We start from the raw sequence: 17,867 nt of genomic DNA, 5'->3' as shown, positions 1-17,867 counted from the left end.
TTTCTTTTCTGTGGGATCATCATTCTCAGACTCTTATGGTTGTCACAGTAGTAAGACCAAGAATGAAGGATTCTTGGCCTTAAGAGTTTAAATGGAAAAGGCCATATGAGTTTAAATGGAAAAGGCCAACGAAGAAGGCCATTGAGCTGCCTCTGGCACAGAGATTATGCTAAAAGATTAACCAAACCTTACTGAGTCAGTTGGAGGATTTAGATCCCTAATCATACCCTGTTGTGACTCACAGTACCCCATTCCAGCACCAAACCTAATGTCCATACCCCATATTTGTCTACCTGCCTAATTTACTATCACACCAATTCTTCTTAAACAGGTCCCTTTCACATGTTCAGATACCTCTAGGAGACTTCTATATGCCATTGTATCAAGTCTATTTTTTTTAAGTTCATTTATTTATTTATTTTGAGAGTGAGAGCGTGTGCACTCACGTCGGGGAGGGGCGGAGACAGAGAATCCCAAGCAGGCTCTGCACTGTCAGAGCTGAGCCCAACACGGGCTCAATCTCACCAATGGAACCATGAGATCACGACCTGAGCAGAAATCAAGAGTCTGACGGTTAACTGACTGAGCCATTCACGCGCCCCTCCATTTTATTACCCAATTATTACCTAATTTCTAAGGAACACATTAGTATGTAATGAGTAGACTTAATTTTTCAAAAATGTCTTCCAAGAGTTGATTGCTAAATGTCACTATTTTCTCCCAGACAGAAATAGGACTTAATTTAGGTCAACTAAACGGTGAGTGTGGCTACTCAGGGTTACCTCAAATTCTAACCTATCACCAGTGCTTTCTTTTATTGCCTTTGCTTTTCCCTTGTACAAACTTTTGATGCCCTTAGAATTTGTGTCAAAGTCATTATGTACTTCCATGCCATTTTGCACAGGACAGGTCCCCATTACACAGCTCCTCATAGTCCCCATTGCTTATAAAGTTGTACGAGAAAGCAAATTACATCACAACATAAAACTATTCACTTGCGATCACATATAAATATAATTTCCAAAAGATATACTCCAAATCCATAAAGATGATTACTTCTGATAAGAGGTGAAAGCGAATGGGATGAAAATGGTGATGGAAAGGGCCCTCAGCTTTACTCATAATAGAATTTTGAAAGAAGAATGTATTCTTGTTGAGGTGGATTGTTTCCAAAGATGGCTACAACAATCTGTCCCATGAGGCTCACCCTATATCCTGGGCCTCTGCTGCTCCTCTCATAGAGAGGGGGAGGCTATTTCCTATCTCCTTGAATCTGAGCTTGGTCTGTGACCTACCTACTTGGACCAATAGAATGCGGTAGAAATGACCAGGGAAGAGTTCCTCAACCTAGCCTTAAGAGGTCCTGAAGATTTTGCTTCCACTCCCTGGGAATCCTGAGGCACCGTGTAAACAAGTTTGGCTTCCCTGCTAGAGAGACTAGAGGCGAGTCCCCGGAGGCTGAAAGATGGAGGAGAGAGAAATCCCAGCATTCTAGTCAACCCAGCTAAGGAGTCAGACATGTGACTGAGACCATCCTGGGATCCATTACAGGTGAACGAGCATGTCTAACCAGATGACCCATTCTAACTGTGCCCTGCCACATCAATCACAGAATCACGAGGACATAAAAGTCAATTGTCGTTTTCAGCCACTGAATTTCAGGCTGGTTTGTTACATAGCAATAGACAACTGTTATGTTACTTGTGTTAGCAAAATTACTTTTAAAAAAATAAGCCCACATGCAAACCTTTCTTCCTATCTAACAAGGAGCCTCTCTCCTCTCCCCACCTCAACTTCATGTGTCTAGTGTCTCCACTCATCTAACTGATGACACCATGTCTAACAATGCAGTGCAAAATCAATGCAAATCAATGCAAAATCAGGGCAAAGTGATTATAATGTGAAACTGAAAATCTTTCAAAATACGTAAGAAATCACGAAGTTGATGAGGGTAATGTTAAAGAAACCCCTGAATCATGGACAACTCCTCTGACAAACGAGAATCTGCAGCTGGAAATAGTTCACATTTAAAGAAGAAGAAAAAAAATCCATGCAGATGATGAAACAATAAGTGCTCAAAAGGGAATGTTTTGAATGTCAAAATTTAAGAGAGGCTCTCGGAAAACTGATGAAGCCCTCAAATATTTTTGCAATAATGACCCTTTTTATATTTGTCCACAGAAGTCAAGTGGGAAAGGACATTGTATCATGATACTGTATAATTTTGTTAGAAAATCATGCTTGTCAAAGTCAACATTTTAAAAAAAAAAATGTTTTTAATGTTTATTTGTTTCCGAGACAGAGAGGGACAGAGCACGAGAGGGGGAGGAGCAGAGAGAGAGGGAGACACAGAATCGGAAGCAGGCTCCAGGCTCCGAGTTGGCATCACAGAGCCCGATGAGAGGCTCGAACTCATGGACCTTGAAATCTTGACCTGAGCCAAAATCAGACGCTTAACCGACTGAGCCACGCAGGTGCCTCTTACTGTCCCAATTTTAAAAGTGGATTTGGGGTACCAATTATCTGAGGAAATTGGGGTCTCTGTAAATATCTTCATCTCCCTAACTAGCGGATGTAGTCTTAGAGAATGCTTTACTAATGTCCCCTGGATAGTTCATCAAACCTAGAACTAAGCAGATAGCAGGGACTCAAAAATTCAATAAATGTGATGACAAATGACCTGCTGATTGATTGGCTGACCTGTAGATTTTGCCACCAAAGAACAGCACTTTTCTGTTATCAATCCCTGACCCAGTATGAGCTGGCATTTGTTCCTCTCAAAACTGTTCATAGAGGGCCTATTACAAACTTCCTGCTGAAAGCACTTTCAAAGGCTGGATACATTTAAAAGCAATTCAAGCATGTAAAGTCGTTTTAGGAAATAAGCCCCACGTCCCAAGGGCTCAGCTGAGGAGGGCCATGTTTCAGAACAGGTGTGCCACTTGACTGAACAGGAATTTGGAAATGTCAAACATTAGAAGCACTTCAGAAACTCCAACTCAAGCTGCCCGACGTTGCACTTCTGGGCACGTGTCAATAAGTGACTTGCACAGATAGGTATTTGAGAAAATCTCTCAGTGCAGATCCAGAATTAGCTAAACCAAATTGGCATGGTAGGTTCTTAAAGAGACCATACTTTGGCTTGTTTGTTTGTTTTTCCTTTTGCAATTTTACTTCTCCAAAGAAACTCTGTGTTTTAAAAACTAGTCATTCAAGGGGCGCCTGGGTGGCTCAGTCGGTTAAGCGTCCGACTTCGGCTCAGGTCACGATCTCACAGTCTGTGAGTTCGAGCCCCGCGTCGGGCTCTGGGCTGATGGCTCAGAGCCTGGAGCCTGCTTCCGATTCTGTGTGTCTCTCGCTCTCTGCCCCTGCCCCATTCATGCTCTATCTCTCTCTGTCTCAAAAATAAATAAAAACGTTAAAAAAAAAATTAAAAAAAACCTAGTCATTCAAAAATTCACCTTCTACTACATGATAACCGTCCGTAACAGCATGACATATTTTAATATTCCTTAAGTTCAGGCACTTGCAACTTATTTTGCACCCCCAACCGCAAGAGTCCTAAGAATTGGGCTACCTTCCTTGCCCTTATCAGGGTTACTTCCATCCACCTGAAAATTAAAAATTAACAGTGCAAGCTTGTCTGCAAGTACCTTTTAAACTTGGCCCCACCCCATTGGACACCATTCCTTCTGCAGCCCACCAGTCCTTCTAGGGCAAGTGCAAACAATACTTTCCGTTACAATAACTTGTATGCAGGAACACACACACACACACACACACACACACACACACACACACACAGGCACACGAAGCAGTGTTTCATCTGTAGCAAAGCAGCCAGAGAAAAGTTTACTGGCTCTAGCCAATTGGAGGCTGTGGAGCTGAGCCAAATTAGCATGTTTTTCTCCGCCTCTAGATGAAGTCATGATTGAAACATGGCCTTGAACTTCTTTCATAAAGGGATAGAAGAGTAGGAAAGAAAAGCTAAACCTGCAGGAAAGTGCCCCGTGCCGAGGAGAACGCGGTTAGGAAGTGAGCGCCTGCTTCTGAACCCTGAGTGGTTCTCAGTTCTGTAACCTTCGCCTCCCACTGGGTGGAGTAGGGCTTTTAAGAGCAGCTGGAATGCAGTTCCCCTGATCAGTGTAGCCAGTTGTTGCCTGTCTGAACCTCTGCCAGTCCTGGAGAGCCGTGCTCTGAGCTCAAGCCAGCAGGCCTCTTTCTGCCCGCTCGCTGCTGTCCTTCTTGCCGGAGAAGAACGTTCCCACCTGTCCAGCCATGGGGGAGGACGCCGCCCAAGCTGAGAAGTTTCAGCACCCGGGGTCTGCCGTGTGGCAAGAGAAGCCAGCCAGCCCCAGCCTCGCGCCCTCTTCCACGCCGAGCCCCAGCCTGAACCTGGGGAGCACGGAGGAGGCCATCCGGGACAACTCGCAGGTGAACGCCGTCACGGTGCTCACGCTCCTGGACAAGCTGGTGAACATGCTGGATGCCGTGCAGGAGAACCAGCACAATATGGAGCAGCGGCAGATCAGCCTAGAGGGCTCCGTGAAGGGCATCCAGAACGACCTCACCAAGCTCTCCAAATACCAGGCCTCCACCAGCAACACGGTGAGCAAGCTGCTGGAGAAGTCCCGCAAGGTCAGCGCCCACACTCGCGCGGTCAAGGAGCGCATGGACAGGCAGAGCGCGCAGGTGAAGCGGCTGGAGAACAACCACGCCCAGCTCCTCAGGCGCAACCATTTCAAAGTGCTCATCTTCCAGGTCAGTGCCCCCCTCCTCCTCCTCCCGCCCAGCTGGGATTCCTCAGCCTTCGTGGTCTCAGTCAGCCTGGCTCTCACAGCCACTTCTACATCTGTCCTGCCTGTCAGGGATCCCACACACACCAGGCGTTGTCCCCATCCGCCTTCAGCAGGAGTGTGACCTCCGCACCCGGAGGTGGGAATTTCTCAGGTCACGGCAGCCTAAACCCAAGGCAGTTGCCCCAGAGGTTAGTACGCCAGGGTCATTTGTTAGGGAGCACCTGGACGCACTCCATACAGGTTGGGACGGTGAGCAGGTGCGTGCACCCGAGTCAAATTCATGTGTCTCCTTGCATTATGAACTTGGGGCTCTGACTGCAGCTGTTAGCTGGACAGGGCATATTAATTCAGTGCCTGTTGATTAACTCTTTGTGGAAATGAGATAATCATCTGATTTTTTTTTTTTAATCAAGAAGTCAAATTCATGACTGCTTCTCTCTTTGTCTAAAGGCTGCCAATGTTTGAGAAGCTAACCAAGTATTGAAGACTGATTGCATTAGAATTGAACTAGTCTCTTCCTTTAAGATTCTTGTCACCAAAGCAATCTGTTATTTTCTGGCAAATAATGCACTAAAAATACAGAGCATAACTCTTTACAGATACACGAGGTATGCTTCTTATTGCTCAGAGAAGCCACAACTGTAAAATAAAAGCAGTGTTATCAGTTTTAGTTGCAAAGGCTAGTCTTGAATATTTTCTCTTTCCGATGGTTGCCTTAGAATAAAAAGGCCACTTAATTTTTTTTAATGCATCAATGATGCAGTTAATGTAGCAAGAGGGTATCTGGGGACAGGGAGGTTGCGTGGGGCTGTTGTTCTGCCAAGTGGTGGGCATTTGTGAATCCAAGGGTAGCCCTGCCCAAGGCTGGAAGTCCTTCCGCCCAATGGAACGCAGCCAACACAGAGCCCAGGAAGCAATTGCCATGCCTGCCCCAGGGCTGTCTCCTTGTGACCATGTGAATAGGAGAGGATTTCAAAGCCATGGAGGGGAGAGGCTATAACCAACTGTTTGATTGTGAAAGGCACACAAGAAGAGCCTTCATCTCCCAAGGGAGATTTAGAAATTGGAATTTAAGCCGAGGGAGCCTTCTTTTTTCTAAATGAATCTGCTCCGCCAAGTTAGAACCTAAGCCTCTTTCCCTCCTTAAAAGGAAAGACTCATCTGGCTGTTTTTTTGTCCTCCCCAAATTGCACTTGATGTAAAGCTTCAGGCAGCTGATGTCCTCCTATACCTTGCAGGCTTTTGCAGCCCAGACATTTTTTAGCCTTTAATGCAAATGGAATAGCTTTTCATGCACCAGATGAACTGAAAAGAGATACGGTGACTGCGCCTTTCTTAAGCCATATAAGATCCTTTACTTTATTAGCCTAAAAGATATTAGAAATCTCAGCTCTCAAGGCATTTCTAACTTAAATACTGATCTCCAAACAAAACCAAACATGTGCAGACATGTTTAAATCTGAGTCATCAAAGGAAATTTTCCTCCCTCCAGTATGAATCAGGGAGATTATCTCTTGTCCTCTATCCTTAGTTAAGGGAGGAAGAAGTACCTAGTAGAGGAAGATCATAATTTGTCGGGATCGGTTTATGTTTCATTTTGCCGCGGATGTTCTGTAGTTGTTGGAGGCAGGGACGGAAGAGATATGTGAGTAAAAATTCAAGAGAATTGTAAATCTGACATTTAAAAAAAACAACAGGTGGGGAACTTAAAGACTCAGGCTGCTGTTGAGCCATACCCCGGTCTCCTCTTTTGTCACATTGGATTGACAGGTGTGAAATTGCAGCCAGAAGTGGTCGGAATTCTCCATAGAGTGAGTAAAAGGTGAAACAGGGGTGCGCAAGACCAAGGTGGAAGCTAAGAGAATCCAAAGCAACATATTCAGGCTCCATTCTGCGCCTCTTAACAAGCCGCCCCCAAGGACCCTTTTTTTTTTTTTTTTAAAGAGCAGGTTAGGAAGCAAGGACCTAAAGGCAAGGAACTGGAGCTTTCTTAAGCCATGTAAGATCCTTTCGTAGCCTGAAGGACATTAGAAATCTCAACTCTCAAGACATCGTAAGGTGGTTATTTTGCAAAAACAAATGTGGGTGCAGTCTCTTCGTGGAGAGTTGTTCTTTCTCTTAAAGTAGGGGCTCGCAGGGTAGCTGTCATGCCAGTGGATGGAATACTAACTTGTGCTGGAGAGTGCTCCAGTCGAGGGGTTGAGAAGATCTATTTTGTCACATAGACACTGGTTCAAATGCGAGTTTCACCGCTTGCCAACTATGTGATCTTGTGCACATTTTGCAGCTTCTCCAAGCTTCTGTTTTCTCATCTGTACACCGAGGATATGAATAGGAGCAAAACATTTGTCAGCTCTTTTAGTAAACCCTGCATGCTCTAAGTATCCTTCTGTGCATTCTGTCATTTGCCCTCAACTTACAGATGAGGAGGCTGCAATTCGAAGGTACCTATATCTTGTTTGAAGTTATTTAGTAACGTCAAGCAGTGAGGCGGGGATTTGAACTCACGTATAATTGATTCCATGCTCTTAAACATGGATGCTTTCCCCTTTGTATCTCTCACAGGGTGAGGAATAAACGCAATAACCTCTTTAAAATGGTTAGTGAGTTACATGGTGTAAGAACTCAAGGAATGGAAGCTATTCCTGGGTGGATCTGACATGCATTCACACAGTGAAGGTTATACTTTAGCTTATTTAGAAACATGGCTGCTGAGTGAAAACTGACCCCACCCTACTCGAGATCTGACAACAGCCAGGCCTATGCTTTTTAGATGGGACTCATTAAAAGCTACATACCCGCGCACGCGCACACACACTCTCTTCCATTCCCTGCCATACGTCGTATGGCAGCTATCATGTCGAAGTCAATATTATATCCCCGATACACCATGAGAGCAAAGGACTCTGCCCAAAGGGCCTACCCAAAATAGCCCCTTCTAGTGGCAGGCTTTACTGTGTGGCTGAGAGCGGGTGGGTGAGAGAGTAAGAAGGCAGAGGATACACGAGTTGCCACTCCATAGGTCATTTGTTGTTTTCAATCCCCTTGAATCCTCTGCCAGACTCTCCTCTTCTAAATTCATTGGTTTTCTAATTCAAGACCAAAAAATGGGTGTGAAAATTTTATGTTTTTAATGTGTATTTATTTTTTAGAGACAGCGAGAGTGCAAATAGGGAAGGGGCTCGGGGCGGGGGGGGGACAGAGGATCTGAAGCAGGCTCTCTGCTGACAGCAGAGACCCCAAATGCGGGGCTCGAACCCACAAACCGTGAGATCGTGACCTGAGCCGAAGTCAGACGCTGAACCAACTGAGCCACCCGGGCGCCCCTATGTGAAAAATTTTAAGACGAGAAAGTGAGGAAAGCAAATCTGTCACCTGGGCAGATGTAGCACTGTCATGTTTAGAAGATGAGGTTTCCAGCTTGTAAGGTCCTGTCGTGTCTCCCAGAATCTGCAGGTGCTTTTTGGTTGTTGGTTGCTCGGTTGGTTTGTCTACTAGACGCTTCAACGTTCGCATTTTTTTTTTAATTCCAACTTTTGTCCTTAATTTGTCCTATTTAAAATGTGTTATTTATGTATTTCCATGTGTGCTGAACTTACAAGGTCGTTGTGGCTTTAAAGCCCCCTCCTGCCGTTAGCAGTTACTTCAAATTATAGCCACTGGCACCTAAAACTCGAGAATAGTCACCTCCCTTTGAGTGGTGAAGCAAATTGTAAAATCCTTGTTAAACTTAGCAGCTTTTCTTTTATATATAGTTTTTAGGATAGCCTAAGATCAATGTTTGAACTCAAAATACTGTGACAGGATCCAGTGTAAATGAAATAAGACTGAAAGGGGTTGGTGATCAAAAAGCAAATGCTAAAAACTAACAAGACTCATGCTTTGCCCATAAGCATGGCTATCTTTAACTAAACCTAGAGTTTACGCAGAAAATCAGTGCATTTACCGTTAAAAGGAAATTTTCTCTGTTGATTCATGAGCCTAGCATTTCACAGCTAACTGGCCCTGAGGGTGTGGCGCCCACTTATGCCTTAAGGTTCTAGTAATGATTATCCCGAAAAAGCGGTGTGGGAATGGCTTCAAATCCAGGGAACAAAATGAGATTCCTCCTGGACAGCTTACACTTTCGTCCACATAAAATTGTGAAATTGGGTGAAAAGAGTAGAGGTTGGGTATTTGCCGTGGGTACATTCATAGAGAAGCAGGCCTATAAATGTGTTCAAATATTCATCATTTGGCTTCCTTCAATGAGATCAGAATTTTAGAACGGTGCTAAAAGTATAACATCTTCAGACTATTTTCAAGTTGATTTTTTTTTAAAGACTGTACTTTCTCTATCCAAAACCACTGCTCTGAAAACTGTTAAATTATTACAGACGTTGAAGAAATGGCAATATAGGAAATCAAAGACACCTTAATATGACAGCTCGCCATGTTTATGTCCCATTGATTAATGTTCCCACAATGGGATATTGGTTTTGATGCGCTCCTTATCCCATGCCCTTTTAGTTTCTGAGACCAAATACTTGCTCTCATTGTTATTATTTACACTTATTGAATGTCAGCGCAGCCTCAGGCCTGTTAAGTGAATAACTGATTATCGTTTCTTCAAAAGAATCATTGCTTTGTCTCATTTGTTAAAAAACTGGACTGTTTGTCAGATGCAGTCCTTCCAGGTAAATGTGGCCCCTTCCCTTGTTTTGCACATCTGTGTCTGTTGGAATTGAGTGAAAAGCATTGTTCGGTGCAGCTCAGGTCCTGTGGTTTGAATCCTTGTACGAAACAAAGCATGTTTGGTGTTAGTACTTTAGGAGATCGCGTCTACAATTTTTTTAGTTATTGTTCACGGGGTTTACATTAATGTCACAAAATCAAATATCTTGGAGCTGGAAAGTACCTTAATAACCATTTAGCTTAACTTCATTTTATATCAAAGAAACAGACGCCCAGAGAAAGTGACTAGCAAGGTTTCATTTTATTAATAATAGAAATTATGGAGTTGAACTGTAAAATGAGTAAAAACAAACACTGTATTCCCACTATGGCAAAGTTCATGCTTACTGGGTTTTCTGCGTCAGCTTTTAAATAATTCAGAATGATTTGTTTTGTTTTGTGTTTTTTTGCTTTTTTTTTTTTTTTTTTTTTTTTTTGTGGGTAGCAAAGAATACCTAACCGGTGTGATCTTAAAAAAGAATTGAACCCTTGATAACACTGAAAAATAATGAAACTTTTAAATCCTCCACAATGTGAAAGACTGCTCAGGGATTATAACTAATGCATTTTATTCTTATGACTTGCTGATTCTACCGACAGCTGCCTTAGGGGTGCAGTTCTAATCAATGGCTTTATCCACTTGGCAATCTATACCTCAGAAACACAAATTGGAGAAAACCATCAATGTGTAAAAGAGACCTATAAATCAGAATGTCAGGTGGGCATAGTTCCATTTTAATAACTAGTATTTAGAGATTATTGGATAAGGCATCCTGTGGACACAAATTTATGGTCCTCATATCCCTCCAGGATGCCACCACATCCCTCTGGGTCTATGACAGGCTTCGCTCTTTTCGTCTAACAACAGGGATGATAAGTCTGTGACCCAAGAACACACTGCTGGCTTCTCTCCCCTTAGTCAAGCTTTTATGGTCGGCTTCCTTTTCTAACGCGAGTCATAGAATCTCCTTTAAAGCGTATGCATCTATATATGTGCAAAGATTTGCTTCCGCGAACTCCAACACAAGAAGTGCTCAGCGTGTTGGCAGGCTTCTCTGTGTTGGTATCTACATGCGCGACTGGGACAGCCAGTTCACGAGAATCAATAGAAATAGCAAACAAGCTGAAGTGTAAGGAAAAATGCCACTTCTGGAGAGTTCTTTCCTTCCTTTTCTCTTTAGTGCTGCAAGCACATCATTCATATAGGTTTGAAGTGTGCCGTTTAATTCTCCCTTCCTTTGAAAAACTCCTAAGGGTTCTTGTGAAAGGTCAGAACCCAGAGCAGCTGTGTCAGTGGCAGCCGAGTACCTTTTGGAAAATAAATCTGTAGAGCAAACTGTCAGCTGCTTCTGGGGGGCCTCTGCCGGGTAGAAGGGCCCCAGAAGTCAGCGCCAGCCCACGAGGGATTCTTGGTGCCCTGTTAGGGAGTCACAGGCCCTAAGCAGATCTATGAGTCACTAGCCCAGGTAAGCGGTGATAGAATGGAGGACGTGGAGTTGATCCTCCCCCTTGAAAGAGCTGTCAAGATTGGAATCTGTAAGAGAAAGCAGATCAGAACCATTATGACAGGAGGCTGAAGCGGGCAGAAGTGTCCCTTTCCCCGTAGACAGGTGAAGTCTCAAGTGTTTCCATGAGGCCTGTGTGAGAGGACTGAGCAGGGCACATGCACAGGTCAGATTGGGTGCCTGTGGACCGTGTTGGTATAGAGGATGTACTGCCATGACATGCCAGTTGAATATCCGCCAGCCAAGCGCTTACGTTGTAGCCCAAAACGACACGTACGTTCAGTTGAAACAAAAATAGAGATTTTTGAGGGGTGTCAGTATTTTGTTGCTTCTAAAAAAAAAACAGGAAAGGTAAGGCCTCTGTGTGCTTGGACATCCACCATTCCTGTGTGACAGGAAGGGGCTTGCCCTCAGACTGGATGCCATGAGCAGCCACAAAATAGGCGCTGTCCAGTAGACAGAACACAACGAACTGCTCGAGCAATTAAAATGACAGCAGAAGCATAAAGCAGTTAGCCAAAAAAAGAGATATCTCACTCGTTCCCACTTTTGTAAAGACACAGCCAGCTCATCTGGATTGTGTCTGTTCCCACTGGGTTTATTTTCATAGCCGGCGTTGAGAGCCCTCGTGTAAACGTCCCAGGCGTTGGATAGAAGAGTTCGGTGGTTTCCCACCGCCCCTCAGCTGCCCTCACGCGTGTGGTATCTACCACACAAGGCCGCTGCCTCCCCTGACAGCGCGCTCTCCTCAAGCCTGTCCTTGACGGACATGTGCCGAGAGAGAGGGACAGGAGCCTCCCGCTCAACAGTAGCTGTGCTTTTGTAATAACAGAATTTACATTTAAGAAAAAAAACGCAGGATTGCTGAATTCTTTTGGAAGCACGGTCAATATGTCTACCTTTTTGTTAAGGTTGAAGAAAGGGACGTTAGCAGGGTATTCCTCTGATTACCCGGAGAGATTAAGGCATACGAGTTGTACCTCTTCTCTGGGAACCCAGGCTTATTTTTGTAGTTTCCCCTGAATTTCTGCTTCCTTCACTGAGGACTTAACTTTTCACTGAGTTCTTAGTTTCTTCCTTTCCTGCAGGCGGCTCCTGTCAAACCCTCCCAAGCCTTTTGTCAAACCCCAGGAGTAATTTTGCTTCTGGACCAAGCATCAGGGCCTTAGCTGTTGCTGCAGTCAGCCTCCCTGTCAGTAATGCTCATCCACTGAGAATAACCTCCTTCCTTAGAAACGGAAACCGCAGCGTCCCTTAGGCCTCGGTTCTCATTTCCCAGTGGCAGCGGCAGTCACCGAACTTCCTTAGAAGAGCGAAACCCGTTCTTTTGTAGTCCTCAGGCCTACCCAGCGGAGGGGCAATTTCTATTCCGGCCACTGTCTCAAGGCTTTCTTAGAAAGCCACCTTATCCACCATGTGTTCATTCAATAAGTAGCTGTTGAGCTGCCAGGAACTATTGTGACGGGGGCACAACAGTGAACAAGAGACCCAAATTGCCACCCTCATGGGGAGTACATGGGGAGTGCCAGCAAGATAGGGGCAAGTTGAGACTTGAAACATGGGAAAGTTGCTCTCTGGAAAAGTCGAGGTCATAAATGACTCGTGGAAATGCCAGGTTTCTTTCCGATTTTTTTTACTTGGTCCGTCATACTATGTTCCTGACCGTCTTTATGACATTAAAAATGGGTGGTTGTGGAGAGGGCTTTGGGAAACAGAATCTGTGATTTCTTTACTCTAACAAAGGTTCTATATAACCAGATTTTCTATTAACCTCTATCCAAGATTTTATCCTTTGTTTCTAACCAATTTATGGAATGGACTGTGGTATGAGTGTATGTGCCAAAGAGGGAGACACGGGGCTGTGTTTTTTCCAGAATAGCGTAACTATTCCATTCAGTGGTTAATAAGGAGAGGGACTTCTAGGTTTCTCTGTATCAAAACTTTGTTCATTTAGTTTCTGTAGGCAAAAAGTTAAAAAATATGCAGGTACACTCTTAGAATATGTGTTTGACCCTAACCCCAATGTCATTGACTTTTCGATCAATTAAAAGAAGGGAAATTCTTACTGTTAACATGAACCTCACCTGAAGTCTAGATCCCAGATAGACTTGTTAAATGCACAAAATCCAGTTATGTTTCAAACTGGGAATTTACTGGGCAGTCCACCGTATAATCTGGTAAGGTTGAAGCTAAGGAGGAAGTGGGGCTCTGAAGCCTGGCCCACCTTGGCATTCCTGCAGAACCCCGAGTGTCCCTGGGAGTGCGGTTTGAAAGTTGCTAATCGAGGTCAAGTCCTCTTGTTCATATTTGGGAGAAACTGAGACCTGAGGAGATCAAATAATTTGCTGAAAGCCACACAGGCACTCAGCAGTACAATAAAGACTGAGACTCAGGCTTCTGTTACACCTTCTTTCCACTGTGCTGGTTCTTTCCGTGAAAATGTGAAGACACCTTGCTGGCCAGCTCTCATTTTCCAATATTCAAAGAAAAAATTTAAAAAAGAAAGGGATTCCTTGGGCCCCTGGGTGGCTCAGTCGGTTAAGTGTCCAACTTTGGCTCAGGTCACGATCTCACAGCTCATGAGTTCGAGCCCCGCGTGGGGCTCTGTTCTGACAGCTCGGAGCCTGGAGCCTGCTTCGGATTCTGTGTCTCCCTCTGTCTCTGCCCCTCCCCTGCTCACATTCTCTCTCTCTTTCTCTCTTTCTCTCTCTCAAAAATAAATACACAGTAAAAAAAAATTAAAAATTAAAATTAAAAAGAAAGGGATTCCTGTGCTGTGTGACCCAAGCTACCTGAAAGCAAATCCACCCGCTTAGAAGTGGAACACCATTGCCCTTGAACTCTGGAGGCAAGTTCTCAGGCTCTGCTCCCTGAGACACAGAGAAGGTCAGACCTTTGCCTCTGTGTCCAGAAACTGAGGGAAGAGGTATGCTGGGAATAGTGCAGGGAAAGGGACAGATTCCTGAGCTTCTGTCCTCACTCTTAGCTCTAGGTGGGGGATCTAAGTAAGTATTCTTGTCCAGGGAAGCCCTGTTTAACAAGAGAGCCTTGATAAGCTGCTTCAGAGACCTCCCTCGCTCCTCTAAGAATGGCCATGGTATGCGTCCTATTCTTATTAATGCCCACATAGGATATCCTGAACCGCAGGGCTTCATGGGTGGGCCCCCAGTGAGGCTGGCCCTGCCTTCTCTTACTCTAAAATCATGTCATCAGAAAAATTAGTGTGCACTTCTGAATAGATACCAAGGTTGACCACACTTTTCCTTCTGATTCCTAGCGGGGGAGGAAACCTGATCAAGGCTTTACATGGTGTCTGACTCTTGAGGACTTCCCAGTTCTCTCCCTTGCCCCCGTCTTTTATCTTCTAACTCCACCTCCAGTGGGATTTTGGCAGGAGCAGAGCCACCTGACCTGGCAGGAAGATGGGAGACAGAGGCCTCTTGGGTTCACAGTAACTTACTTTAGCTCCTTTATCTAGGCAACTTCCTGGTCTGTCAGAGCCACAACCCACTTCCTCCCCTGCCCGTCACTGATAGAGCCCTTGTCATCTGCCCTCATAATATTCCCAATAAGCATCCCCTGCCCTTATCCAGCCTCGGGGGAATGACTTGACCAGTTTAGAATTCACTCTTCATATTCTAGAAAACTGAAGCCACAAACGTGTGGTTTCTGTCATCCCCATGTGCCAGAAAGATACACACTGCAAATGACAGCAGCTCAGGACCGTTTATAACATCTGTTATTAACATGAAATCTATCTACATTGTCCATCTTTTCAGGAAGAAAATGAGATCCCTGCCAGTGTGTTTGTGAAAGAGCCAGTTTCCAGCCCAGCGGAAGAGAAGGAGGAGCTTGCTGATGAAAACAAGTCCCTGGAGGAAACCTTGCACACGGTGGACCTCTCATCAGATGATGAATTGCCCCACGATGAGGAGACCCTGGAAGACAGTGCAGAGGAAAAGATGGAAGAAAGCAGGGCAGAGAAAATAAAAAGATCCAGCCTCCGGAAAGTAGATAGCCTCAAGAAAGCGTTTTCTCGCCAGAACATCGAGAAAAAAATGAACAAGCTGGGGACAAAGATCGTGTCTGTAGAGAGGAGAGAGAAGATTAAGAAATCTCTCACTTCCAATCACCAGAAAATATCCTCAGGGAAAAGCTCCCCCTTCAAGGTTTCTCCCCTCACTTTTGGTCGGAAGAAAGTCCGAGAGGGAGAAGGCCCTGCAGAAAACGAGACCAAGTCAGAAGACACGCCTAGCAGCGAGCAGATGCCAGATGACCACGAGGAGAGCTCGTTTGCAGAGGGTCTTTCTGAAGCGTCCCTCACTGGTGCCCTGGTGGAAGGCCAGAGCAAGGAGGAGGATGCAGAGAGGGAGGCCTCCAGAGGGAGTAACTCGGGCAGGGATAGCAACATCGACTTGACAATTGTGGAAGATGAAGAGGAGGAGTCGGTGGCCCTGGAACAAGCACAGAAGGTTCGCTACGAGGGAGGCTACCTGCTGACCTCTGAGGATGCAGAGCAGTCGGATGCAAGCCCGGGGCAGCCTGCCGTGCTCCAGGTGGACCAGACCGCCTAAACGCGCAGCCTGCCGGGCCCAGCCTGTGCTTCCGTTCCGGCGGGTAACCAGAGTCTGGAAACAAAGCCCTGCACGTGCCCGCACTACCCACTTACTACCGTGTTGTTGTCCAAGCAGCCCTCACTCACTCCACAGGAGCAGCGCACAGATGGACCCAGATCTACTGTGAAGGCGACCTGTCAGGAGCGTCGCTTCCAACTTGTTCTTCCGTTCTGTTCTTGTAGAACTTCTCCAAGATTGCATGGAAGCAGAGAAGGGGCAGCTGCAAAACGCTGACCAATTTGGCTTAGTTAGAAAAACCAGAGGCTACTTGAGATACTAGTCATGAGATGGGATTCATTTCTTGTCATTCCACAGGCTTGCCGAATAGTGTACCAGCGCTATATTGAATTTCCACTGAACTCTGTGAAGCTAATTATTGTATTTCAAGTGTGCGATATATAATATACGTATGTATTTAAGCTAAGGACATACCTACTTTATATTATAAGAAAAAAACACACACTTTTTAAAAAAGGTAGAAGAGACAGTCTGGTCGCTTATTCACTTAATAGAAACCAATGTTTTAACTTCAAATGAAGAAAACATTGAAAGACTGTAATATTCAGCTAATCAAGTAAGATCTAGGAAAGTCAGGACTATCAGAAAAAGACAACTAAGAAGGAGAAGTTGGAAAATAAGAGAAACGGGAAAGAAGGAATGCCAAAGAGAATGAAGGCCTAGAAAAGCCATGTGCTTAGAAGTAAAATATTTACTGTATTAACTCAAGTATTCTTTTCTTTAAATAACAATTCTAAAGAGTTTCGTATATCCTTGAACAACATGTTATATCTTCACAATATTTTTATCTTCTAATATTTTCAAATAATATAAAAATATAGTTTACTGTGTTAAAGCTGCATTTTGCTTAATAAATAAAAGACATTACAGATCTTTCACCAAGGAGCTTTAAAAGGATGCCGTGTCTGTAACACCGGAACGAACGTAAATCTCAGAAATTAGTATGTACTGGCTTTTGTAGGAAGTTCGATCAGACGACTCTTCCATGATTTCCAAATTTAAAATGACCTTTACACTCCAAATGATGTAATGTAGGTGTGTAAGATGTTAAAAGCAACGGGTTTGAGAAGGGAAGGATTGTTTTTCCTTTTGTATATGATGGTAATTTCATTCTAGGTCATATTTTATTTATATATTAATTTCACAGAATATTAATAGGATTCTTCCAAAAGCATGCTAGTGTTTATGTATATGTGCACCCTTATTCGGCCGGGATAATTTTTACTCCGGTCTAACGTTATACTAAAACATTGCTTTCTCTATTTTTGATTACAGAATGCTAATGTTTTGAGAACACAACTAAATTATAGTGTAGAGGCAATTGTGCCGGGGAGCCAATTCCTTACCTTTAGTGTGTACCACTCACTATAAGTAACCTGACAAATATAAGTAACCCAAGACGGTATTAACAAACAATGCTTTGTTTCCTAAAAGGAAAAACAGGCTCAAGGTATTGATAGCCTAACCTATACAGCTGTGTCCCTATTTGCCGTAATGTACCTCAAACATTAGATTGTTGAACTAACGATGGCTGTGTTAAAGAAGACTAAATAAACCAAAGCATGAAAAGTGTGTAACGATGTCAGTTTTTTCGGCAGAGCAATTTTAGAACAAGCAGAAAGAATTGATTTGTAGAGTCTCCTCCAAACGTAGCTGTGATGTCGATTGTCTCGGTCTTGATGTCCCCTATTAACTCTGCTTTCTTTTCCCCCGATCTCATTTAGAAATCCAGGTCTCGTTCTTCAAGTTTAACTTTCTTGACATCACCTTGCCAGCTCTGGAGAGCATCTGAATTTATTGCAGCAGCTTGATAAATTTGATAGTTCCATCTGCATTTTTATTGTTTGGTACCAGATCTTATAATACCTTAAGTAGCCCTGCAAACATGACTGTGTTGAACTGTGCATTCAGTTTATTCACACAGATAAACCTTTGTCTTCGGCAGAACCGTGGACTCGGTAGAAGACTTCATTTCACTCCGGGACCTAAGCATGCCTGTTTAACCTTTATGAAGTTACTGTCACTTCTTGCGGTCAGAGTTGGGGGATCCAGGGCTAATGTGATGTTTACACTTCCTTTCCAAAAATGCTGCTGCCGTTTGTTCCTATAAACTATCTGCATGTCAGTGAAAAGCTACCCTTAAATCTTTTTAGATTTTACTGACAAACGTTTATTCTGTGTTCCAAATTCAAAGCATTACGATTCTAAGCAATAAA

General features: G+C 44.1%; 1 protein-coding gene and 1 long non-coding RNA gene across 3 annotated transcripts; one reads left to right on the top strand and one right to left on the bottom strand.

Moving 5' to 3' along the window:
• Positions 1-3,956: 3,956 nt before the first annotated feature.
• Positions 3,957-17,221, top strand: CAVIN2 (caveolae associated protein 2). The gene is made up of 2 exons (XM_015077667.3): positions 3,957-4,761; positions 14,797-17,221. The coding sequence occupies exons 1-2, from the start codon at positions 4,279-4,281 to the stop codon at positions 15,589-15,591; spliced, it is 1,278 nt and encodes a 425-aa protein (XP_014933153.1). The 5' UTR covers positions 3,957-4,278; the 3' UTR covers positions 15,592-17,221.
• Positions 9,899-12,307, bottom strand: LOC128314091 (uncharacterized). 2 transcript variants are annotated; one of them, XR_008295493.1, is made up of 3 exons: positions 11,917-12,307; positions 11,228-11,348; positions 9,899-11,046 (listed from the first exon to the last, which is right to left on the bottom strand). It is a non-coding gene; the product is annotated as an uncharacterized LOC128314091 (long non-coding RNA). The 2 variants fall into 2 exon arrangements; XR_008295494.1 differs by having other exon boundaries at positions 11,998-12,307.
• Positions 17,222-17,867: the final 646 nt, after the last annotated feature.

This window comes from Acinonyx jubatus, chromosome C1 (genome assembly GCF_027475565.1).
Source record: "Acinonyx jubatus isolate Ajub_Pintada_27869175 chromosome C1, VMU_Ajub_asm_v1.0, whole genome shotgun sequence".
NCBI classification, from domain to species: Eukaryota; Metazoa; Chordata; class Mammalia; order Carnivora; family Felidae; genus Acinonyx; species Acinonyx jubatus.
This window is presented reverse-complemented; position numbering and strand designations above follow the sequence as displayed.

Coding starts and splice junctions, on each gene's coding strand:
- CAVIN2 (XM_015077667.3), top strand. CDS start 4,279: ATGGGGGAGGACGCCGCCCAAGCTGAGAAGTTTCAGCACCCGGGGTCT. Junction 4,762..14,796: donor TCAAAGTGCTCATCTTCCAG/GTCAGTGCCCCC, acceptor CCATCTTTTCAG/GAAGAAAATGAGATCCCTGC.